This window comes from Myotis daubentonii, chromosome 4, assembly GCF_963259705.1.
Source record: "Myotis daubentonii chromosome 4, mMyoDau2.1, whole genome shotgun sequence".
NCBI lineage: Eukaryota > Metazoa > Chordata > Mammalia > Chiroptera > Vespertilionidae > Myotis > Myotis daubentonii.
In genome coordinates this window covers 13,705,573-13,730,671 of record NC_081843.1, presented here as the reverse complement: position 1 = coordinate 13,730,671, position 25,099 = coordinate 13,705,573, and the positions used below count along the sequence as shown (strand labels likewise).

The following is a 25,099-nucleotide window of genomic DNA, read 5'->3' as shown; positions in this document are numbered from 1 at the left end:
TCAGAGCCACAGAGCAGCCTTTGTTTACCCTCTTTCCTCTCCTTTCATCAGGGGAGAACTGTTCCTTGGCCTTTCTGTGTCTTTCATGACACTGACACTACGGAATAGAGCTGCCTAGTCATTAGCAGCTGTTCCTTCCATTCCGGTTTATTTGATTCCCCTCCCCGCCACGGGAATAGGGAAAGTATTTCCTTTCTTTCTTTTTAAAATATATATATCAATTATTGATTTCAGAGAGGAAGGGAGAGGGAGAGATAGAAACATCAATGGTGAGAAAGAATCATTGATCGCCTGCCTCCTGCACTTCACACCCCGGGCCACTGGGCATCTAGCCTGCAACCCAGGATATACCCTTGACCAGAATCAAACCCGGGACCCTTCAATCCGCAGGCCGAGGCTCTATCCACTGAGCCAAACCGGCTAGGGCAGGAAAGTATTTTCTACAGGAATGCTACAGGAGCGATGCTGCGCCCTGCCCAGTGCAGCACAGCTGGAGGCTTGTGACGATGCCAGCGTATGATGTCCTTGGTTCAGATGAAGTCTGCCAGATTTCTTACAGCAGGTTTCTTTTCCCTTCCTCACTATAAATAACCTGCAGGGAGATACTGTGTACATATTGTTTCCCAACAAACCTTAACCCAACGGCTTCAGCTTGCACTAATGATTCTGGCCTAAATCAGTCCTTACTACGGCGGTGGCAAATGGCGATGTTTCTAATTCCATCCTTCCTTCCACACTTATTATTTGGGAGAGAGAGACCCTTACCTCTCCCCGCCCTCCCTTCCTGTTCCGGGTCCTCTTTCCCTCCGCTAAGTGTTGGTTGGGTCTGACGGACTGGGACTAGGTTGACAGCCTGGAGCTACTCGAGGGGGTTCTGCTCCCACCAGACTCGGGTGAGCCCCCTTCGAGACCTCGAATGCTGCAGAGCCGGGTCCCGCCCGCCACACCGCGCCGGGCGCCTGGACCACAACTCCCAGAAGGCCCAGCGTGGTCGCCCTCCCCACCGTCCGCGGTCACGTGGACACCACCAAAGTCATGCGGTCGCAGGCCGGGGTCACGTGGTATCTGCGCAGGTCACGAGAACAAACACGGGGCCGCGGCGGGCCATGGCCAACGTCTCCAAGAAGGTGTCTTGGTCCGGCCGCGACCGGGATGACGATGAGGCGGCGCCGCTGCTGCGGAGGGTGGCCCGGCCCGAGGCGCCGGCCGGCGAGGGCTCGCCGCTGCTGAACGGGGCAGGGCCTGCGGCCGCCCGCCAGGTGAGGAACCCGGGCGGACTGACGCCTCGCGCCTTGACTCCTGGGCGCCCGCCGGCAGAGACTTCCACACCTCCGGGCCCCGCGCGGGCCGGGCGGCGGGGCAGCCTCCTGCTGGTCGGGGCCGGCCCTGGGTCCGCGCACCAGTCTTCCCTCCCGCGGGAGCCGCATGGCCGTGGGCCGCTGCGAGTCGGGGTCTGGGGCTCTGACGGGGCCAAGGGTCCTTCGACGGCGGCGCTCTGCTGGGCCGGTGCTGGCGTGGGCTGCGCGGTGCGCGATCCCAGCGGGGCCTCGCGGGGACTCGGTGCTTCATCCCCGTTGTAAAGACAAGGAAGTTGGGCCGCGGACGGGTTCGGGAACGCGCCCAGGGTCTCCCTTGGCAAATGGCAAAGCTGGCATCGCAAGCTAGGCCCTGCGTTCCGGAGTCTCGGGAGTAAGTTCTGGGCCAGCTGCCCAGCAGGGATCCAGGAGCAGGTGGACCTCGCCATTACACGCGGGTGTTTTATGGGCGAGGTGGGCGGGCTAGCACGCTTGCTGTCATGTCCTTGACAGCGCGAAGCTAATATATTTCCTGACAATTCACTCCAAAATGGCTTTAAAGGGAAGGCAAATGGAATTCTGCTCAGGTGAATCCGGTTCTGCAGTATTTTTTTTTTTCCTCTCAAAATTGTGATAGATGCCTGAGCAACTAGTTTAACAATTCCCAGATTTTAACAGTTTAGGTTGCAGAGTTTTCTTTTTCAATGAGATTAACTGAGGAAGTCTGCCACTCTTCTCTACAGGGATCAGGGCGATCTTAGGAATAAGTCCTTGCACTCCGTTTCCCTTAGCGATTCATTCCAACCAGACACACTAAGCAACAAGTCAGGGTGGTTGAAATGTACTCAACATGTCAGTGATGCAGTTTGTGTCTTTAAATGTTTTCCTAGGTGTTGTGTTAATTTTTAGTTAATGCACTATTTTTGTTGATGGGTCTGATTTTGTTTTGTGCTTATTCTTTACTTTTTCTCCTCCTGTTCTAGATCTGCCCTTTACATAATTGTATAGTGTTTAAGGACTAGGAGGGACAGGAGGCCGTTTCTCTAGTACTTACGGTTAGGTTTCCCCAGCCCCTTAGAAATTCAATAGACAGTGAGGGTCAGAGCCTGCCCTTTGCTGGGAGGGTGCTGCTCAGCTTCATTTGAGAGAAGCCAGCTCAGATGCTTTCTGTGTCAGGTCTAAAGTCGCAAACCTACAGTGGTGGGGATGTGGGTGCTTTGTTATTTTCTTGCAACATTTCTGGTCTTCTTTCCTCTTTTAAAAGAAAGTTATCTGGCCCTGGCTGGTGTGGCTCAGTTGGTTGGAGTGTCATCCCGTGTAACAAAAGATGGCAGGTTCAATCCCCGGCCAAGGCATGTGCCAGAGGCAACTGATTGATATTTCTCTCTCACGTTGGTGTTTCTCTCTCTCCCCCCCCCCCCGCCTTCTTTCTCTCCAAAATAAGTAAAAACATCCTCAGATAAGAATAAAAAAACAAATAAAGTTATCTGAAGTCTATAAAAAGAAGTATAAAACTGGCTTTAAGGGCTGACAAGTAAAGGGATTGGAAACCTTGAGGTTGGATTTGGGTTTATCTCGGGACTGAACAAATATGTTGGGGTTTCCCACTTCTCTTTGCAACTAGATACTTGAGTTGGCTTTTTTTGAAGGAGCCTGTTGACCTCCTCCCTTAAAAAGCGTTCCCTTAAACCTATGCAAGCTTTTTTGTCTGCTTGCATTTAATAAGAACAGATTAGCTGCTCTTAAACACTTTTTGAATAATTTATTGTGCACCTACTTTGTCCTGGCTGCATGCAGTTTGCCTGGGACACAGAGTTGCATGAAGCAGTTTCCTACTAGCTCCAGACTCACGGAGAAACAGGCCAGTGCTCTGTGAGGACTGTGTAAGGGGCCCCAAGGGCAGGAGAGGTCCTATTTGGGTACATTTTTAAAGAGTGCAAGAGCCTCAGGTGAACAGCCAGATGGGAAACAAGGGAATGTGTGTTTGCAACCCTGCGAGAGTTTGGAAAGTGAATCGGAGTGGAGACTGGAAAGAGAAGTCAGGTCAGACCTGCGGGGGACAGCTGCTCTATCCCCACCACCTAGGCTGGACACAGAAAGCATCCTTTATTTAAAGAATCTTTAGCCCACCTTGTGCGAACAAATGCAAAGGGGAGACTAGAGGCATTTGTATGAGGAGCACCTCCCTGGGCCAGGTGCCCCAGGTACCTCATCTGCAAAGCAGTTAAAAATGTGAGCACTGAGCACAGTGCTTGTCATAAGACAGAAAACATTAGTCACTCTCGGCTGCATTGAAAACAGCTGCACAGCCCTGGCCGGGTGGCTCAGTTGGAGCACCATCCCGCACACCAAAAAGGTTGCAGGTTTGATTCCTAGTCAAGGTACGTACCTAGGTTGTGGGTTCATGCCTGGTTAGGGTGCATACAGGGGGCAGCTGATGGATGTTTTTCTCTCTGGCGTTGATGTTTCTGTTTCTCTCTCTTCCCCTTCTCTAAACGAATCGTCGGGTGAGGATTAAAAAAATCCAGACAAAATAGCCAGCTGAACAGAAGTGATTGTCTTTGGGTTGCGATTCATGTGCAGTCCCCCTGGCAGCTGAGCCACTCGATGTTGGCTTTCATGCAGGGAGGGCCTGCTCTGGACCAGCAGGCTGAGTTCACGGTTAGCCTCGTGCACCCTCCCTAGTGCAGCAGCAGAAGGCAGCTTGTAAGCTGCTCTCAGTCCAGGGCCATTTGAACTAAAATGAAGACCCAAGCCAACAACTGCCCTATGGGAATGCTCTGGTCAGCTGGACATGAGAACTTGACCTCCACCTCCTGGCCCTTAGGGTTTTTATTGCAGGATGTCCAGAGTTGGATCATGGTGTCATTGCCACCTTAGCACAGGCACAGCCTGCCCCGCTCCTGAAGCAGCTTCTCCGGGCAGAGTGAGGTCAAGTGGCTGCCCTGTGCCCAGGTCAAGCTGCTAAGTGCCCAGTGCGGAGGAGCAGGCGCGACCCTGGGCATGGTGGGCTGGGGACCAGCCTGAGCTCAGCCTCTGTCCATCCAGGACCAGACGTTCAGAGCTACCTGTAGGTTGCTGTCCCCTTCGTGTGGGATATTGGTTAGCCAGTGAGTTCCTGTCTGCTGCTGGGGCACGGAGAGGGTGAGGTCAGCCAGCAAGTCATGGTCATGTGTGTGGGCAGTAGGAAGTGGACAGTTTTAAGAACTTATAGAAGGAAATCTGAGCCAGAAACAGATGCTCTGGGGCGGGGGCTGGGTATTTACAGTGGTTGTAAGTGCAGGACATTTCCGGGGACCTTTGCTATGGGAAGCTGTGTCTGAGAACTCCCAGGGGGTGTTTAGAATCATTCTGGGGATCTTTCTTCTCTGGGAACTGGGGTTACCACATGAGATTGTGCCTTGCCCTGGTGGCCCAGAGCCACAGAACATCTAATCATGCCAGGGAGGTGGGGGGCTTGCAGGGAAGCTGCGGGCCCGTCATTTGTCATCTGGCCCCTTGAGTTCTGCTCATCAGAAGTGAGCTCCTGCCTTTCTCTAGGTGGTTCCCACCACCAGGGCATCCCCTCCAGGAAGTCCTCTGCCTCCGTGTCTTTGTCCTGTTGTCCTTCCTCTTTATCCACTGACCCTCAGCCCCACTTTGTAAGGTCCCGACTGGCCACCTGCTTCCTCCCCAAGGGCTCCTGTCCAGGACCAGTGTGGACGGGACAGCCACTGCCCTCAGGAAGCTCACAGTCCGGAGCGGCAGACAGAACCCCTGGCCTGACAGTGCAGAGAGCTCAGGGACAAGAGTGACCCCAGGCCTAGCCAGAGGCCTTGGGAGGCACCCCACACCCCCTCCGCAGAGTTCCCACCCCATCTGCCCCTCCCCTGCACAACTTGCTCCTTTTCTTTAGGTCTCAGCCTCAGTGCCTCCTCCTCATCCCCTCATTGAGCTCAAGTTTCATAGTTTACACTTCCTTGTTTCTGGGAAACTTGTTTCGTTTGACTTGAGCCCCTAGCTGTGGCGGTCTTGCGCGCTCAGTGCTGAGCATGGAGCCTGGAGGATGTTAGACTGCAGAGCAGCAGAATAGGACAGCAAACAACCTTTAAGTTGTTTTTAAATTTTGTTTTAATTGTGGTAAAAACATATAACAGAGCTTATCATATTAACCATTTTTTAAAATATATTTTGTTGATTTTTTACAGAGAGGAAGGGAGAGGGATAGAGAGTTAGAAATATTGATCAGCTGCCTCCTGCACACCCCCTACTGGGGATGTGCCCGCAACCAAGGTACATGCCCTTGACCAGAATCGAACCTGGGACCCTTCAGTCCGCAGGCCGACGCTCTATCCTCTGAGCCAAACCGGTCAGGGCCATATTAACCATTTTTAAGTGTACAGTTGAGTGGTGTTAAGTACATTCACATTGTTGCACAACCATCACCACCTTCATCCCCAAACTCTTCATCTTGCAAAACTGAAACTGTGCCCACTAAACACTAACTTCCCCTTCCCCCCGCCTCTGGCAACCGCCATTCTACTTTCTCTCTCTATGAATTTGACTATTCCAGGGACCTCAAATAAGGAGAATCACACAGTATTTGTTTTTTTGTGACCAGCTACTTTCTCCTACTATAATGTCATCGAGGTTCATCCATGTTATAGCATATTGTAGAATTTCCTTCTTTTTTAAGGCTGAATAATACTCCATTGTATGTATATACTGTACCTGGTTCACCCACTCATCACCAATAGACATTGGGGTTGCTTCCACATTTCAGTTGTTATGCATAATGCTGTTATGAGTATGAGTGTACACATACTTCTTTGAGATCCTGCTTTTAATTATTTGGGGTATATATACAAAGGTGGAATTGCTGCATCTTATGATAGTCCTATTTTTAACTTTTTGAGGAACTTTCATAATGTTTTCCGTAGTGCCTGCACCATTTTGCATTCATACCCACAGTGCACCAGCTTCCAACTTCTCATCATCCTCACCAACACTTGTTATTCTATTTGGGTTTTTATTCTGGCCAAACTCACAGGTGTGAGGTGGTATCATTGTAGTTTTTTTGTTTTTTTAAAATATATTTTATTGAATTTTTTTTTTTTTTTTTTACAGAGAGGAAGGGAGAGGGATAGAGAGTTAGAAACATCGATGAGAGAGAAACATCGATCAGCTGCCTCCTGCACACCCCCTACTGGGGATGTGCCCGCAACCAAGGTACATGCCCTTGACTGAAATCGAACCTGGGACCTTTCAGTCCCCAGGCCGACGCTCTATCCACTGAGCCAAACGGGTTACGGCTGTAGTTTTTTTTATTAATATATTTTTACTGATTTCAGAGAGGAAGGGATGAGAGAGAGATAAATCAGTGAGAGAGAATCATTGATCGGTTGCCTCCTGCATGCCCCCAACTAGGGATCGAGCCCACAACCCCGGCATGTGCCCTAACCAGGAAGTCATGGTTCGAACTGTGACCTTGTTCATAGGTCGACATCCAACCACTGAACCACTCCGGCCAGGCTCATTGCGGTTTTGATTTGCCTTTCCCTAGTGATTCGTGATGTTGAGCATATTTTCATGTGCTTATTGGCCATTTGTATGCCTTTGGAGAAATATTTGTTCAAGTCCTTTGTCCATTTTTTAAGCAGATTAGGTGTGTGTGTGTGTGTTGTTTTTTTTTTATTGAGTTGTACAAGTCCTTTATATATTCTGGATATTAACCCCTTATCAAATCTATAATTTGTAAATATTTCCTCCCACTTTATAGGTTTCCTTTTTACTTTGTTAATTGTTTCCTTTGATGCACAGAGTTTTCAGTTGGATATCCCATTTGTGTATACATTTTTAAATTTTTAAAATAATTATGGACTTACAGGACATTGAAAGACAGTATAGAGAGGGCCTGCATACCTTCCCCCCAGTTTCATCCAGTGGTTCCATCTTTCATTGTGCAATACAGAAACCCGTGTTGACATCAGCACAGTGCGTGTATGTGGTTCTCTGCTATTAGGCCATGTGTAGATTTGTGTGAGCACACCACTGCAGTCAGGGTACAGAGCATGCCCGTTACCATGCACAGCCCTTTGTCCTACTCTTACAGTCACCCCTTCCCCACTGATTAGTTCTCATACCTGCAGCCTGACATTTTGAGAGTGTCAGGTCAGTGGAACCGCACAGTATGTAAATCTTTCACTCAGATCCTGTCCTGGAAGATTGCAGCCAGGCTGTTGTGCATGTCCGTAGTTAGAAGAATCAGTATTTAATTTAACTTCTGTTTAAGGAAAGAGAAGAAAACAGATGCAACACCCAATAAATTATTGAACTTTGAGTAAATGGCCTTTTTACCACAAAAGATAGTTCCTAAAAGATGCCCATAAAATTGAGAAAAGAGATGATGAAAACATGAAAGTGTGGAGAAGGGAGAGAGCCCAGCCCAAGGCAGCGGCAGGGCTCAGCCCCTCCCGCTCATCAGCCCTCCTGGGTCCACACGGTTCCGCAGGGTGCCGTCCCCTGCTCATCTGGCATCAAGGCCAGGTGCAGAGGACCTTTTGTCACCTAAACGAGTGAGTCGCCCCTTCTCTCTCTAGGCTGCATGTGAGGTCACAACCTGGCCTCAGAAACGTTTAGATGTGAAAGGAAATGCTTTATGGGGTTCAACTCTGGGCTGCCTTGGTGTGGTGGGAAGGACTGCCTGATGTAATTGAGCTGCTTTTACGATCAGCGACAAATAAGATAAAGTGGTCAGACTGCCTCTTTCTGTGGGCTCCATCTGTCAGGTTGGATGGCAAATCGGTTTTCCCATTTTCCTTTCACAGTCAGACTCACGCTGCCTGGGCATTGCTCAGCTGGGCTTGTCCGTCTTTGTGCCATGTCTGCTTGGCCGGTCTGCATGTGTGGGCATGTCCCCAAGGAAGTGTATTTGGTGTTGCTGTGGTTGGACTTGCAGCTTGGGCATGCTTTCAGATGACGTGTGTCCTGTCTGGAGCGTGGGGCCTGCAGCCAGTGCCTGGCCACCTCCTGTTTAGAGTTCACTCTTAGCTGGGATCCCTTTCTGGGTCAGCACAGCCTTTCTCATAAGATTCCGCCGTTTGGGGGCATTGTCAATTGTTTTTAGAAGAGAAAACAGCTCTTTCTCTCATTCATCACCTGTTCTGCGGATGTTCACCATTTGTACATAGAGAAGTGCACATTGTGCAAGTGGAGCATGATCTCAAGTAGAACACGCACCTCACATGTTACCTCCCCAAATATCTGTCCACTCCTAGCCCCTGGAACCTGTGCATGGGACCTCACATGGAAATAGGATCTTCACAAACATGATCCAGTTAAGATGAGGTCGGATTGGCATAGTCTGACACCAGTGACAGGTGTCCTCTTAAGGAGAGGGAAATTTGGACAGACACACAATGAGGAGGCCGTGTGACTACGGAAGCAGAGATTAGAGTGATGCGGCCAGATGCCAAGGAATAAGAGCTGCCAGCACCCATCAGAAGCTGGAAGAGGGAGAAAGGGGCCTTGGGAGGGAGTGCTGCCTGCTGACACCTTGATTTTGGATTCTGGCCTCCAGGGTTGGGAAGGAATACATTTCTCTTGATACAAGCCCCTCAATTTGTTGCAATTGTTTACAGCAGTGCCAGGAGATTCAGACAACTTCCAGTCAGCTGATGTCCTCTGAGCCCACTCGTGCCCTCACTTTTCCTGTCCCCCTAAAAGTAGCCAGTTCTCACCTGACTGTAAACTTCCTGTACTGGAGTCACTGAGGTCCATTGTTGAGTGTACGGCAGACTTTGGTCTTATCATGGCTGCTTGTTTTCCTTTTTTCTCTTTTTTAAATATGTTTTTATTGATTTCAGAGTGGAAAGGAGAGGGAGAGAGAGATAGAAACACCTATCTATATATACAAAAGGCTAATATGCATAGTGCCCCCTGTGGGAGTTCAACCGGAGACTGGGCATTCTATCACTAGCTGTGATGTGCACTGACCACCAGGGGGTAACACGGAACAAAGGAATGCCCCAGCCGGCAGCTGGGAAGGGAGGCCCCTCTGACTGGCAGCTGGAAGGCCCTAATGGGCCCAATTGCTGGCGAGGCCTAGGGACCCCACCCACGCATGAATTTTGTGCACCAGGCCTCTAGTCAGTGATGAGAGAGAATCATTGATCAGCTGCTTCCTGCTGGGGATTGAGCCCTAAACCCGGACATGTGCCCTGACCAGGAATTGAACCATGGCCTCCTGGTTCATAGGTCAATGTTCAACCATTGAGCCACACAGGCTGGGCTGGCTGCTTGTTTTCCCACTGCATGTGTAGCTACCAGATGAAATGCAGGGCACCCAACTGCATTTGCATTGCAGAGAAACAAAGAATCATATTTGAGGTCAAGTATGCAATATTTGAAGCATACTGAGCTAACATATGGTTTGTTGCTTCTCTGAAATGAAAAGGTAACTGATGCCTGTGTTTTGTTTCCTAGTCCAGGCCACTGCCATGCCCAGCAGTGGGCATAAGAGAAGTCACGCTCCTGGTTTTCTGTCCTTTGTGGTTGACCTGCCCCCTGGGTCCCAGCATGTGGCCTCACTTCAAAGTGGGAGGGTTCTGGGGTTTGAGGGTATTCCTGCCCCTGGAGAGGAGGGCCTCAGACCACGTGTCTGGAGAGCTGGCCTGGAGGCCTGTGGCAGAACCACTGTCTCATGAGGGGGGAACACATGGAGAATGGGTTGGGGGGGCCTCTGGGCCCGGGTTTTTCTTGGTCAGGGGAGGGGGGCCAGGAGGACACCGGCAAGGTTGCCTGCAGCCCTGGGTTCTGGTGTCTAATCTCCGAAGCTCACTAAAACAAGGAAGGGCAGGGCCCCTGCTGTAGGGAAGGCCTGGGCTTCCCATTCTGAGGCTGGACATCCTGATGACAGGCTGTGGTGGTGGGGACAGGCCTGGGTCCAGCACTGGCCCTGCTGTCGTCCTCCACACAGTAGGTGTGGGTCTGTGCTCTCCCGGCAGGACCAGATGAGGCCAGGCTGTCCTGGTGGGATGGTGACGCTCAGTGTAGCTTGGGCCTGTGGCTAAGTGCCCTGTCATTTCTCTTCTGCTTCCAGTCGCCCCATTCGGCATCTTTCCAGATCGGACAGATGAGCAACGTGGAGCCGGACGATGAGCTTCTGGACGCAGTGAGTGGGAGTCATTCCCGTTTATACGCAGGAAGGACAGACGAGGCCTGCTTGGTGGAATTGCAGCCTAGCCAAAGGCAGACAGTAAATGAAAACCCAGAGGATGGCGGGTGTAGGGCTCTGTGAGAGACGTGCGCAAATCTGTGCAGACCTCGGGCAGTTCTGTGTATGGCTCAGTGACAGACGTGGGCAATTCTGTGCAGAGCTCAGGGACAGATACGGACAGGGCCATACAGAACTCGGAGACAGAAATGGGCTGAGCAGAGCTCAGAGACAATGAGGATCAGACATTGGGGGCCCCAGAGCCTAGGTGACCAGGGAAGGCTATTCTGAGGGCCCATGTTCCCCAAGGCCAAGCCAGGTAGGGGAAGTGTGTGACAGGTGTTAAATGCTGATGGAAAGAGAGGAAGCAGGCCAGGGCGGGTGCTGTGGGTGGAAGAGGGATGCCAGGTAGGCTGGAGGAGGGCCCTGGGGGCAGCGTGGGCATCTCAGGGTGGATGTCCCTGGACAGCAGTGATGTCCTTTCCTGCCCCTGTGTCAGGCTTGGACTGTCCAACAGCTGCCCGGGGAACATGTCCTGAAAATGTCCACCCAGACTTGCATTTGACTTCCTCCTCGGGTGTCTCGTGGTCCTGATTTTCATTCCCCTGATGGCCAGTGATGTTGAGCATTTTTCATGTGCCGATGGCCGTTTGTGTGTCTTCTTTGGAGAAATGTCTATTTAGATCCTGTGCCCATTTGTAATCAAGTTATTTTTGTTTTAATAATTGAGCTGTAAGAGTTCTTTATGTAGTCTAGACACAAATTGCTCATCAGGTACATGATTCGAAGAAACTTTTTCCTGTTTTGTGGATGTCGTCTCACTCTCTGACAGGGCCTTGTGAAGCACAAAACCCTGTAATTCTGATGAAGTCTGGTTTACCTATTTTCTTGGGTTGTGCTTTTGTTGTCACATCTAAGAAACCACTGCCTAGTCCAAGGTCATCAAGATTCACTGCTGTGTTTTCTTCTAAGACTTCTATATTTTTAGGTCTTGATCGTTTTTCACTAATTTTGTAAATGTGTAAGGTACAGGTTCAGGTTCATAGTTTTGCATTTGGATGTCCAGTTTTCCCAGCACCATTTCATGAAGTGACTATACTTTCCCTGTTGAATTGTCTTGGCACCCTTGCAGAAAATCAATTGGCCATAAACGTGAGGTTTTATTTCTGACTCTCGATTGTCTGCTGTTAATCTCGGTCTGTCCTTGAGCCAGCACCACCACTGTCGTGACAACTGTAGCTTTATAGTCACTTTTTAAGTCAGGAAGTTTGAGTCCTCCAACTTTGCTCTTCTTTTTCAAGGTTGTTCTGCCTCTGAGACATCTCTTGCATTTCCATGTTGATTTTAGGATCAGCTTGTCAATTTCTTTAATGCTTCCAGATGGAATTTAGAGATTGTGTTGAATCTTAATGTTAAGCCTTCTGATGAACACAGGATATCTTTTCATTTATTTAGGTCTTCAGTTCCTTCTTTTCAACAATGTTTTACAATTTTCAGCATACAAATCTTACACTTTTGTTATATGTATTTTAGGGATAAATTTTATTTTATATATTTTATTTTTTATGCTGTTGTAAATAGAGTTGTTTTCTTTAAAAAATATTTTTATTGATTTCAGAGAGAGGAAGGGAGAGAGAGAGCGAAACATTAATCATGAGAGAATCATTGATCGGCTGCCTCCTGCATGCTCCCTACTGGGGATTGAGCCCTCAACCTGGGCATGTGCCTTGACCGGGAATCGAACTGTGACTTCCAGGATCATAGATCAAGGCTCAACTACTGAGCCACGCAGGCCGGGCTATGGTTGTTTTCTTAATTGCATTTCAGATGGTTCGTTGCCAATGCATAGAAATAAACTTTATATTTATACAAGAGGCCTGGTGCATGACATTTGTGCACTGGGGGGGGGGGGGCGGCGGTCCCTTAGCCTGGCCTGCGCCCTCTCATAGTCCAGGACCCCTTGGGGGATGTCCAACTGCCGGCTTAGGCCCACTCCCCGAAGCCCACAGTTGTACATCCCCCCAAGGGGTCCTTAGCGCTGCAGCGGAGGTGGGAGGGGTTCCCGCCACTGCAGCTGTGCTCACCAGCTGTGAACCCAGTTTCTGGTTGAGCAGTGCTCCCCCTCTGGGAGCACACTGACCACCAAGGGGCAGCTCCTGCATTGAGCGTCTGCCCCCTGGTGGTCAGTGCATGTCATAGCAACTGGTTGTTCCTCAGTTTGGTTGATTTGCATATTAGCCTTTTATTATATTTATATACTGATCTTGTATCCCTTAGTCTTACTGAATGCATTCTAACAGTTTTTTAGTCTATTTTGGAGGATTTTCTACATATAAAATCATGTCATTTGCAAATAGAGTTTCATTTATTCCTTTACAATCTGGATGCTTTTATTTCATTCTTTTGCCTAATTGCCATGGTAAAACCTCCAGGACAATGCTGAATAGCAGTGGCAAGAGCAAGCCTCCTTGTCTTGTTCCTGAGCTTAGGGGAAAAGCTTAGTCTTCCACCATTGCCAGTGATGTTACCTGTGGGTTTTTGCTAATTGCCCTTTATCAGGTTGAGGAAATTCCCTCTATTCCTCCTTGTTGAGTGTTTTAATCATGAAGAGGAGTTGATTTTTGTTGTTGTTGTTAGCCTCACCTGAGGATATTTTCTCCATTGCTTTTCAGAGAGAGTGGGAGGGAGCGGTGGGTGGGGAGAAACATCGATGTGAGAGAGACACATTGACTAGTTGCCTCCTGCATGCACCCAACCGGGGGCGGGAGTGAGCCCGCAATCCAGGTACATACCCTTGACCGAAAATTGAACCCACAAACCTTTGGTGCACAGGGTGATGGTCTAACCACTGAGCTACCAGCTAAGGCAAAGGGGGTTGAATTTTGTCAGATGCTTTTTCTGTGTCTATTGAGGTCATATGTATTTTCTGTCCTTTATTCTATTAAAGTGGCATTACACTTGTTTCACTCACAAAACTTCTGATAACAAATATGTGGGGGTTTTTCCTCACACCAACTAATTCTGTTTTTCCGGATACCACCTGGTTGTCCTATAAGTCAGTTCATTCTGACACTAACTGCATGATGTTGGCACAGACACCACAGGCTAAGGGCTCAGTCCTACTGCCCCCACTTCAGACCCCAGTCACAAGTCCAGGTTGTCATTTGTGCTTGTGACTGACCAGCTATAAATCACAGTTCCTCAGACCCTTTCCTTAGGTCCATAATTTGCTAAAGGGCTCACAGAACTCAGGGAAATATTTTATTTATGTTTACTGATTTATTATAGAGGCTACAACTCAGGAACAGCAGACAGTAGGTGCACAGGGAAGGATGCAGAACTTTCATGCCCTCCAGGAGCGCCACCCCACAGCACCTCACATGTTCACCAACCCAGAAGTTCTCCAAACCCCTTCATTTAGGGTTTTTATGGAGGTTCCATTACACAGGCTGATTAAGTCATTGGTCATTGGGTGATTAGCTCAATCTCTAGCCCCTCTCCCTCCACCAATGTTGGGACTGAAAGTTCCTGTCCTCTAATCACACCTTGATCTCTCTGGCAACTGGCCCCATCCTGAAGCCTGGGAGCCCCTATGGTCCCTCCAGCTCATTAGCTCACATAAGACACTACCCAGAGATGCCCAGGATTTTAGGAGCCAGGTGCTAGAAATTGGCACAAAGACCAATAATACATTCTCCAATGTACCACAGACGTTACAGTAATTGATTTTCAGATGTTAAACTACCCTTGCATTCCTGGTGTGTTGTAGGATCTAACCCACTGGCGTCTTGTTGAGAATTTTGTGTCTGTGTTCACAAAGGGTGTGTATTTGTAGTGAGTTTCCTTTCTTGTGGCATCCATGTTTAGCTTTGGGGTCAGGAGAGTAGTGACCTCATGGGATGAGTAGACACGTGCTCTGTCCTCTCCTCATTTGTGCTTTGCTCTTCAACGTGCTAGGTTGTCAGTGTGTGACTCTGCCTCTTCTTTTGCAGGATACGGATCCCCCTCACCCTTTCCCCAAGGAGATACCGCACAACGAGAAGCTCCTGTCCCTCAAGTATGAGGTGGGCCTCCTCCCTGGGTGCCCCTGCCCCACACCGCCCCAGGCACTTCATCCCCCTCCAGCCTCACCCCCACCCCCTGCCCGACGTGAACCGGGACACCAGGGTCAGTCCTTGTGTTGTCTGTGTCACCCTGGTCTGCAGAGCTTGGACTATGACAACAGTGAGAACCAGCTGTTCCTGGAGGAGGAGAGGCGCATCAACCACATGGTGAGTCGGGCTGGGCAGCCTGGACACCGCCCCAGGGACCCACGGGCTGGGCTGGTGCTACTCACCACCTGGGTGTGGTGATGGGTCCCCTCCAGCTCCCTGCCCTCAATCCTGTGCTGCAGGTTCTGGTTTGTGTTCTGGAGCAAGAGACACCCAACACTTGATACAGGAAAGGGCATGTGTGTCACATTTCAAATACAACAAAGAAGGCTGTTCTTAGATGTCAGCTGCAGTGGCCAAGATGTCAACAACTGATTGTGGCTTGGTTGGGAACGTCATCCCCCACCCCACTCCAATGCTCCATCATCTCTTAGACATTGACCTGAGGCTGCCATCATGGACTTGGGGAATTCCAGGGCCAGTCATGTCGCCACTAGAGCAGCCTATGGCTGATGTCTTGCCACTGCACTCACCTCTGACTAGTGCCTCCCCCTCAGGCCTTCCGGACAGTGGAGATCAAGCGCTGGGTCATTTGTGCCATGATAGGGATCCTCACGGGGCTGGTGGCCTGCTTCATCGACATCATGGTGGAGAACTTGGCCGGCCTGAAATACAAGGTCGTCAAGGACAGTATCCTTTTCTGAGGGGGCCCAGCACAGACAGGGTGGAGCTTAGAGCCGAGCGTAGGGTCCCATGAGTGACTGTGCATCCCAGAGCGGGCCCAACAGGAGATACCTCTGGCCTGGGTGTTTGCCCTCCAACTGGGAGAGTTGGGACCGGGCAGTGGAATGTCTCTGAGATGTGCAGTTAGTGCATCACCCCCTCCCTGCCTCTCACTCCCCCCTGTGTACTTGGGGGTCGTGCTCATATCAGGGTGCGGCATGGTGGGGATGTACTCAGATGGTGGAGCTGATACTCGTCCTTGATGAGCCCAGATATCGACAAGTTCACGGAGAAAGGGGGGCTGTCCTTCTCCCTCCTGCTGTGGGCCACGTTGAATTCTGCGTTCGTGCTGGTCGGCTCCATGATTGTTGCCTTCATAGAGGTACGGCCACCAGGGAGCCCTGAATGGTGGGAACTGCTCCAGCTCACCTACTGCAGCTTCTGCCAGTGAGATTCCCGCGGTCACACTAGTCCAGATGTTAAACGGTTCAGTAAGAACACCCTCCTTACCCTGGTGGTGCGCCCACGTCCACCCCACACGGCAAAGACCACGGGGAAACCCACAGCTCACTTCTAGGAGGTCCCAGTGGTCCAAACGGAGGGGACCACCCACCTGAGGGGATCAGACCCTCCCGGGGTCCCTTCATTCCAGGACTCTCCCAGAAGCCCTTCCTAGGGCCTGCCTCTTTCTGTGCTCTTCCCTTATCATGAGGTGTTGGAAGGAAGAGGGGGAAACATCCAGAAGCTTCTATCTGGTGTGCAGTGCGGTGCCCCCCTCCCAAGGGGGATCGAGGAACTTTGGTTCCTCTCAGCTAGTGCATGATAGGTGCCTCCGGTCTGTCCTAATGCCCCTGTGGGAGACACTGCACCTCCTTCCATTTCCACGCCCAACCCCTCCCACACCCCACAGCATTTGCACCCCTCAGTGGTCGTTCTACATCTGGGGTGGGGAGAAGTGGGAAGCCCCTTCCCAGGCAGCTGTCCTGTCCAGTCCCATGTCATCCCCTCCGCACCCTGAGCACCATGAGGCTGAGTCTCCCTGGGCCTCCCAATCTACGTCCATTCATTCAGCTTGGCCAGCTCCACGTTCTCTCTCCTTCCAGCCAGTTGCTGCTGGCAGCGGGATCCCCCAGATCAAGTGCTTCCTCAACGGGGTGAAGATCCCCCACGTGGTCCGGCTCAAGGTGAGGAGGTGACCCCTGGGCTGGGAGCACGGTGCCCATCATGGGGATTCTTTGCTGGGTTAGAAACTTTTTGTTTGTCCACCTGCACCTCCTAAATTCACCAGACCATGTTGTGTGCTGCTGACGAGCATGTGCATGGATGTGCTGGAAGATTTTGTACATTTTCTTTGGAAAGTGTTGAAAACTTTCTCTGCACATTTAGTGTAACAGCGAAATGCTTCAGTGGTGTGCGTGCTGTGACCACCGCTGTGGAGCGTGTTTGTCAGTTCCTCACAGGGGTCAGCATTCCAGAATGAGAGCACCTGTGTGGAGTGGGAGCCTTGCTGTGCGCTCTTTCCATTTCTCAAAGTTTTCCTAACACTCATGCTTAACATTCTTGATGACACACTCATTCCAAGGGGCTGGCAAGTCAGGCTTCCTCCCATGGCCATTTCCGGTGTTTGGTCTGCGTGCCCCCATCTGGGGAGCAGAGTGACCTCAAGGGGGAGCGGTTGTGCTGGCCCCTCCGAGTGCCTCTTTGTCGCTCATGGGTGCTGGTTTTGTTACTAGTCTTGCTTTGTGTGCAGGGCTGTGGCTCAGGTTCTCAGACAGCATGCAGTCTGTAATCAGAGGCTTGACACTCTTTCCCTTGTGTTCCAGACGCTGGTGATTAAAGTATCTGGTGTGATCCTGTCCGTGGTGGGAGGACTGGCGGTGGGAAAGGTAATGCAGCCGGAGGAGCGCTGCTGGGCCTGAGTCCCTCTGCCCTCCATGTTCTCCCTGAACTCGCCTGATGGGGGCTGCCCTGCACTTTCCAGGAGGGGCCGATGATTCACTCGGGCTCCGTGATTGCTGCTGGGGTCTCCCAGGGGAGGTCAACGTCACTGAAGCGAGATTTCAAGGTGAGTCCTCCTGGTGCAGATGTCGACAATGAGGGTGACCATGAGTGTTCCTTGGAAGGCGGGTCCCTCCTGCTCTGTATCAAGACCATCCTGACTTGGCATCTGAGGGTCTCCACAGAGTTCTGTCCTGGGTGGCTCTCCTGGCCTGCCTAGGAGTCTGCTCGGAGCCTGGTTCGCAGGGTTTGGTGGGTGTGCATTTCCCTGAGGAAATGGCCTCAAAGGCCTGTGTGACCTAGAAAGAGGCCAGGAGTGCCGTGCTGGCAGACAGAAGATGCTTCGTTTCCAAGGTACACTCCAGAATCACGTTGTCACGTTTCCCCAGAAAGCCACCAGCTTTTTGATGGGCATTGTACTGAATGTATATACAAATTTGGAGACAGTTAATATTTTTTTACAGAACAGTTTTTTAAAATCAAGAATACACTTAAGGTTTTTTTTGTTGTTGTTAATCCTCACTTGAGAATATTTTTCCATTGGTCTTTTTTAGTTTTTTCTTTTTAATTTATCTTTATTGTTAAAAGTGTTGCAGATGTTCTCTATTTTTCCCATTGACCCCCTCCCAGGCCTTCACCAGCATATTTTCTGAGTCCATGGGCTATGCATATAAGTTCCCTGGTTAATCTCTACCTCCCCACTCCTCACCCCTGCCTTCCTTCTGAGATTCATCAGTCTGTTCCATGCTTCTATGTCTCTGGATCTGTTTTATCCATTAGTTTATTTTCTTTGTTGATTTTTAGAAAGAGAGGGAGGGAGGAAGGGATACAGCTAGAATCATCAATGTGAGAGAGACACATTGATTGGTTGCCTCCCACATTCCCCCCTCCTAGTGCCAGGGATTGAACCTGTAACCCAGGTACGTGCCCTTGACTGGGAATGGCACCCGAGACCCTTTGGTGCGTGGGCCGATGCTCTACCCACTGAGCAACACCGGCAGGGCCTAAAGTTTAATTCTTGTGATAGAATCTCTTCATTGTTATCTCATGGTTGTTGGTGTGCAAGGAAGTTCTCTCTTGTTGCCTCTTCGGTTCTGCAGTCTTTGTGAACCCAGGAGTGGATGAGTTGACTGTCTAGAGACTCTTCCTCTCCCTCCACCGCCTCCCTCCCCGTCCCTTTCTGAGAAGTGCCCTTGGGGAAGCTGGCTAATGCCCTGCTCCTGTCTGTTCTGCCCCATTGCAGATCTTTGAGTACTTCCGCAGAGACACGGAGAAGCGGGACTTTGTCTCGGCAGGAGCCGCGGCGGGAGTGTCTGCTGCTTTTGGGGCCCCTGTGGGTGAGCAGGGGCCCTGCCTGGTTGACAAGTGACGGCCTGTGTTGGGCAAGCCAGGCTGTCCGTGCCTTGAGAAGGAATAGTTTAGGTGTTTGCAGACTTCGGTGCTGGGTGGTGGAGAGGATGTGGGGTGCCCCCCGAAAGGCCCCATGGCTGCCTCTCATGTGGGCTTGGTGCCGTGGGTCTGGGTGTGAGGGGCTGTGGGTGCGGGGCTCCCTGTGCCTGGGTAGAAACTTCAGGCTGGGCCACTGCGTTCCAGGCGGGGTCCTCTTCAGCTTGGAGGAAGGTGCCTCCTTCTGGAACCAGTTCCTGACGTGGAGAATCGTAAGTGCCCACAGACGGCGCCTCTCCCCAGGTCAGGCAGTGCCCACGTCTCACCTTGGTGTCCTCCGTGGTCCAGTGGACACCACACTCTGGGCCCACGCTTCGGTGCCCTCTCCTGAGGGGCCTGTTGAGCTGTGGTTGGAGCCACGCCCCGTTGGATTTTTATGGCCCAGCTCTACCTCACTTGACCCTGAAGTGTTGCCTCCTGCCCTTCCCCTGTCAGTCGGGTCACTGTTCCACCCTGGGGCTCCTTGGACTCCTCATTGGGAACCCCCAGACCTCATACACCTTTCCTCGGCTCTGTCCTGGCTTGACCCCACACTCGCCTGGCTTGCCCAGCCTCCTGTCCTTTAGCTTTTGGAGGGGCTCCAGGTGCCTCCTGAGTGAAAGGAGAGGCAGCCCCTTCTCCGGCAGCCCCTCCCCAGCTCCCAGGTTCCTCTCGGTGGGCACGGTTGTTCTGATGGTGCTTGTTTCTCTCTCTGCCCACAGTTCTTTGCTTCTATGATTTCCACCTTCACACTGAACTTCGTCTTAAGCATTTACCATGGAAACATCTGGGACCTGTCCAGCCCCGGCCTCATCAATTTTGGAAGATTTGACACGGAGGTAATGTGGCCCGTTGTCCCAGTCACTGTTTCTGGCTCTCGGTGCTCGGCCAGGCTGTTTACTTAAGGTTCAGCCCGAGACCTGGGGCTTTTGGGAAACTCCATCTCTTCGCTGAGATGGAGCTCTGTTCATAAGCACCAGGGCCAGGGGTGCTCTTGGGAAGCACACATCCAGCCTGGCTGTGCAGGGGAGGAGGCCCCGGTAGCCAGCCAGGGGCACCTTCAGGGCTGCCTCCACCATCTGCAGATTGTCGGACAGTGACACAGACTGTGGTCCCGGGCGCTCATGCACCAGCTTAGGGAGGGTGAGCAGGAGAGACCGGCGCCCCTAGGAAGGCCGGGACCAGACACTGCAATTGCCAGACATTGCAAGGGGGCCCTGCTCCCGGGACGTCCTTGCACAGGGACACAGTGGAGCTCTTGGGTTGTTTGGGTCACTAGACGTGTTCCTAGGTCTCTCCTTCCTGCCCCCCTTGCCTCCCCATCTGTCAAGTCTGAGTGGCAGGAAGCTGATGACACGTTTCCTCACAGAAATCTGCTCTTCCTCTTTGCACAGACGATGGTGTACACGATCCACGAGATCCCCATCTTCATCGCCATGGGCGTGGTGGGTAAGGGCCATCCCCAGAAGGACACCAACCCACCTGGCCCCACACTTCTCCATCACTCGAGATGGCGGCCCCCAGGGGAGCAAAGCATGTGGTGGGGTCAGGGCCCGCTTTGAAAAGGCTCCTCCAGGGCCACCTCGGGAGAAACCCGCACCATAAAGAAGCCAGAGCTCTGCTTCTCCATTGGGAAGCCCATCTAAGAAGTGGACTGGCCCCTCGACAGCATCCATTACCCTCAAAACCTTGTCCCTGAAAGGAAGGCGAAGCCTTTCAGAAATAAGCCCCTCTGTCTGTCCATCAGAGCGTGGTGATGGAGCGCGGGTATTTCCACAGACCCCTCCCAGTCCCTCTGCTGCGGGACAGCCCGCCGTCCTTACACGGGACTCCTTCCTGGCCGCAGGTGGTGTTCTTGGGGCTGTGTTCAATGCCTTGAATTACTGGCTGACGATGTTTCGAATCAGGTGAGAAACCTGATTTGTGGCTCCTGGGGCCTTTGAAAATGGTCTCATTGTGGGCCGTGTGCCCACAGGGCCACATGGAATGCCACCTGCCAGTGTGCATTGCTCTGTGGTGGCTTGTATGTGAGGGGACAGCATGGGGCTGGGGGATGGATGGGGTAAGGCTAGGGGAGGCCTGGCAGGGGAGGCACTGCCTGTGGATCCAGCAGCCCTGGGGTCAGGGTCTTTCTGGCCTCAATCTGGTCTGCCCAGGGCCATCTTGAGCCCGGGCATAGTTAGCTGGCACGGCTTCTCTTACCATTTGGAGAGCCATTACTGGAGCTTTGGGGCAGGGGGCGGGGGAGGCAAGTTCTGGGCTTGAGGAAGCACTTCCTCCTTCTGCAAAAACTTAAATGATGTTGGAGAGCACCCAGATGATCTGAGGACGTGCAGGAGTCTGGGTAGGTTGATGACTAAACGTGCTGCATCACCCCCCTAATTGGTGTCGTATTATCAGCTCTTAGTATTATCAGCTCTTATCACAGGCCCAGGTTGCCTTGGTAACTGCCCAGGTGTCCAGAGGCCTGGTCCATCCCAGTGTTTGCTCTAGGTACATCCACCGGCCCTGCCTCCAGGTGATTGAGGCCATGCTGGTGGCCGCTGTTACAGCCACTGTCGCCTTTGTGCTGATCTACTCGTCCCGGGACTGCCAGCCCCTGCAAGGCAACTCCGTGTCCTACCCCCTCCAGGTAGGAGGTTGGGCCACCAGGCAGGGGGCAGGGCAGGCCTCTGAGGAGGAGCACTCGCTCCCCAGTCCCGGCAGGAGAGCTGGTGGCACAGCGGAACTCAGAGTTCTGGACAACACAGGCTGGTGTGTCCTCAGAGAGGGTCAGGCAGCCTGCTGGGTGTCGGGAAAGCTGGTGTTCTTTCGGGCTGGAGTCTCCCCGGCCCTCCTCCCAGAATGTGGCCTGACGAGGACGAGGAGGACTTCAGAAGTGGGGCTGTGGGTATGGACCCGAGAAGCGCAGCCTGCCTCCCCTCCGAGGCAGCAGCCCGACCTCATCCTGCCACGTGGTTGGCGCTTGATGCTGGGCAGGACTGCCCCATTCCACTGGCCCGTCCTCTCTCCCAACCTTGCAGCTCTTCTGTGCAGATGGCGAGTACAACTCCATGGCTGCCGCCTTCTTTAACACCCCGGAGAAGAGCGTGGTCGGCCTTTTCCACGACCCCCCAGGTGTGTGCCCGTGCTCAGCGCTGTCAGATGCATATCGTCACGGGCCCTGCCCCTCTGGCCTGATCTGCAACAGCCCACCGACACTGGGCACAGAAGCCAGAGTAGATGGCGTCAGACTCTTCCATGGTGCTACTCCCTGGTGCTGCTCTAGCGTCATTTCGCCCCTTAGGACCCTTAGGCTGTCTCTGATGGTTTTCTGTCACAAATAAGACTGCTGGGACTTTTCTGGTCCTTATGCACGTGACAGGAATCCACACATTTAACAGAGAAGCATTTACATGTGGGGAAAGGCCACGCCCTTTCTAGAAAGTGCTGAGTGAAGCCAGCAGTTGGCACCAGGCCTCCTGACATGCTGGTCTGGGGTTTCTGGAAGTTATCTAGTGTGGAATGTGGCTGGTGGCCTTCTCTCCTGACCCCCGTGGTGCCAGCTGGTTGCACACCGATTTCAATGGTCACCTTCTTGGCCTCAGGTCACTGTCCTGCTGGCTGCACTGGGCCCCACTTGCTCTGGCTCCCTCCGTCCCCGGGCAGGGCAGCCATCCTCCTGTCTCCAAGGACCCAGGCCCCAAAACCCCATGCTCTGGCCTCTGAAAATGGGGACACTTCCGGGGGCTCATGGGGGTGTCTAGGGGTCAGGATATGACCTGGAGGTGCTGACTGGCCAGCCTCTCTCTACTAGGCTCGTACAACCCTATGACCCTTGGCCTCTTCACCCTCGTCTACTTTTTCCTGGCCTGCTGGACCTATGGGCTGACAGTGTCTGCTGGCGTCTTCATCCCGTCCCTGCTCATTGGGGCTGCCTGGGGTCGGCTCTTCGGCATCTCACTGTCCTACCTCACCGGGGCCGCAGTAAGTGGGGTCTCCATGCAACAAGCACGCAGGACCAGAGCTGGGCTGGAGGGAAGGGGCAGTTCTGGTGCTCCAGCCTCGGGGCCACTGTGAGTGCGGGCAGTGGGCTCCCAGTGCAGTGGTCAGCGCCTCAGAGCCTCTGGTCCTTTTACGTGGCCGTAGTTTTCTGGCTGCTGCTGTTCGATAGGAACATGCCATTAATGTAGCCGTCCATGTGTGTGGTCCAGAGACAATGTCGGGGGGAGACGCTCAGTGGTTATCAGTGAGCGAAGGTGACATGGAAGGATTGGGCGCCCAGGCTGCGGACACTGATGACTGGCTCTGTGTGTGACAGGCCTTGCCCTGCGCCCCACGGCCTCCCTGGCCTCCCTCTCCTCCTGCCACCATGGACGCCATGATTTTAATTTTATGTGCAGTCCTTTTTTTAACGTTAGTTATTCAAGTAAGGGTTTTTAAAAAACTAAACAGAGCAGGCGAGTCTCTCCCGCACTGTCCCACCACCCACTCCCCTGGCCAGACGTGGGACAGGCTTTCCTCAGGTCTCGGGTTTCCTCCCGAATATAATGTTCTGTGGTTTTTAATTGCAACATTGTTCACACACCATACACCCACCCTTTAAAAGTACAATCCAGTGGGTCTATGGTGTGTTCAGAGTGTAACCATTGTGACTGTCGGTTCAGGATATTCTCATTACCCCAAAAAGAAATCTGTCCCCCAACATTCACTCCCATGCCCCTCAGCCCTTGGCCACCGCATCTGCATTCTGTCTCAGTGGCCTTGCCTGTTCTGTCCGTTTTATGTGAGTGGGTCACACACCAGGTGCCATCTGTGTCTGGCTTCCCTCACTGAGCGTGCAGTTTCCAGGGCTCATCTGTGTGGTAGCACGTGTTGGATTGTCACTCCTGGCACTCCCTCGTCGTGCGGTGCAGGCATTTCTGCAGATGACAGTCACTGCACATATGGTGCTGGCCTCTGTCCCTGCACGCACCTGTAGCTCTGCCTCCTCCATACGCAGAGTGTCCTTCTGTCTCGTGCTGCCGAGTTCTCCGGCTTACACCGATGGCGTGATTCATGCAGGGCGTCCTGGATTGGGCCACTCCGTGGGTGTTTCCAGGCTTTGTATTACTAAGGAGGAGCAGGCTGTTTGCCCATGTGCATAAGCTCTCCTGGATGTGACATTGCTGAGCCCAGGCAGCCTCGTGCATCTTGGTGGGTTTGAGCAGGGGGTGCCACCCCCAACACCACCTCTGTGTCATCCCCACAGATCTGGGCAGACCCTGGCAAGTACGCCCTGATGGGAGCAGCTGCCCAACTGGGTGAGTCCTGTCTGCCACGTGGGCAACCCAAGGTCAGGAGGGGCAGGTCCCTCATGGAGCTCAAAGTCCGGGTGTTCAATTTAGTGTCATCGACCACTCCCTGCAGGGTGTAGCTGGGCCCTGAATGGATGGTGATGGGCCCTGCACAGAGAACGTGGGCAGGGAGGGGCGGGGTGGAGTGGCCTACAGGGGCTCGAGACCACCCTGCCTCACCCCAGCCCACCTCTCCCTCCCTGGGCAGGTGGGATCGTGAGGATGACGCTGAGCCTGACAGTTATCATGATGGAGGCCACCAGCAATGTGACCTATGGCTTCCCTATCATGCTGATCCTGATGACCGCCAAGATCGTAGGAGACATTTTCATTGAGGTGCAGCTGGTGGGAAAGGCCTGCCTGCCTAGCCCTCATTGTGGGTCCCATCCCCATGCCCTAGTCTCAGAGCCTGAGAATGTGGGGACTGGGCTCTGTAGCAGCAGAGGAGGGAAGGGGGCCCCTGCAAAGCCATCCCCCATGTTGGTGGTAGGCACAGCGTGCCTGGACCCCTCCCTCAGAGACAGGCACAGTGCTCTCCCTGAATCCCCCCTTGGTAGCTGGTCATTGCACCCTGGAACCCCTCCCTCATGTCAGTACTGTGCCTGATGCCTGTCCCCTCCTCCCCAGGGCCTGTACGACATGCACATCCAGCTGCAAAGTGTGCCCTTCCTGCACTGGGAAGCGCCAGTTACCTCGCACTCGCTCACCGCCAGGTACCACCTCTCTCCCTGTCTTGGTTGAGGCTGATGACCTGCAGGCCTGGGGCTTCCTCTCCACACTTAGGTCGCCGACAGTGAGTGGTGCCGACACTCTGGCAGGGTGGGTGTGGGCAGCCAGGAGCAGGAAGGAAGCCACCCGCCTGTGTGCGAACATCTGGGAGATGCTCTGCAGGTGTCGGGGCTGCAGGCACCACCCAGGACGGTTCTCCCAGGGCAGCACTGGGGCTCTGTGGCCTCCGGGCTTCCTGCTTCCCTTCTCGTGGCTACTGCATCCAGCAGC

General features: G+C 52.7%; 1 protein-coding gene across 3 annotated transcripts in view; it reads left to right on the top strand.

Moving 5' to 3' along the window:
• Window positions 1-1,058: 1,058 nt before the first annotated feature.
• CLCN7 (chloride voltage-gated channel 7) overlaps window positions 1,059-25,099 on the top strand; it is a 27,740-nt gene continuing 3,699 nt past the window's right edge. The window contains exons 1-20 of one of the 3 annotated variants that reach the window (XM_059692621.1): window positions 1,059-1,259; window positions 10,375-10,446; window positions 14,481-14,552; window positions 14,694-14,759; window positions 15,197-15,329; window positions 15,635-15,744; window positions 16,466-16,546; window positions 17,186-17,248; window positions 17,344-17,427; window positions 18,604-18,697; window positions 18,954-19,018; window positions 19,508-19,624; window positions 20,180-20,234; window positions 20,632-20,692; window positions 21,279-21,417; window positions 21,809-21,902; window positions 22,582-22,751; window positions 24,016-24,067; window positions 24,309-24,436; window positions 24,728-24,813. In XM_059692621.1, coding sequence (XP_059548604.1) covers window positions 1,107-1,259; window positions 10,375-10,446; window positions 14,481-14,552; window positions 14,694-14,759; window positions 15,197-15,329; window positions 15,635-15,744; window positions 16,466-16,546; window positions 17,186-17,248; window positions 17,344-17,427; window positions 18,604-18,697; window positions 18,954-19,018; window positions 19,508-19,624; window positions 20,180-20,234; window positions 20,632-20,692; window positions 21,279-21,417; window positions 21,809-21,902; window positions 22,582-22,751; window positions 24,016-24,067; window positions 24,309-24,436; window positions 24,728-24,813 — 1,895 coding nt within the window. In that variant the 5' untranslated portion in view covers window positions 1,059-1,106. Of the gene's footprint in view, window positions 1,260-1,340; window positions 1,690-10,374; window positions 10,447-14,480; window positions 14,553-14,693; window positions 14,760-15,196; window positions 15,330-15,634; window positions 15,745-16,465; window positions 16,547-17,185; window positions 17,249-17,343; window positions 17,428-18,603; window positions 18,698-18,953; window positions 19,019-19,507; window positions 19,625-20,179; window positions 20,235-20,631; window positions 20,693-21,278; window positions 21,418-21,808; window positions 21,903-22,581; window positions 22,752-24,015; window positions 24,068-24,308; window positions 24,437-24,727; window positions 24,814-25,099 lie in introns of those variants that run through there. The other 2 variants (XM_059692623.1, XM_059692622.1) reach the window with 2 other exon arrangements.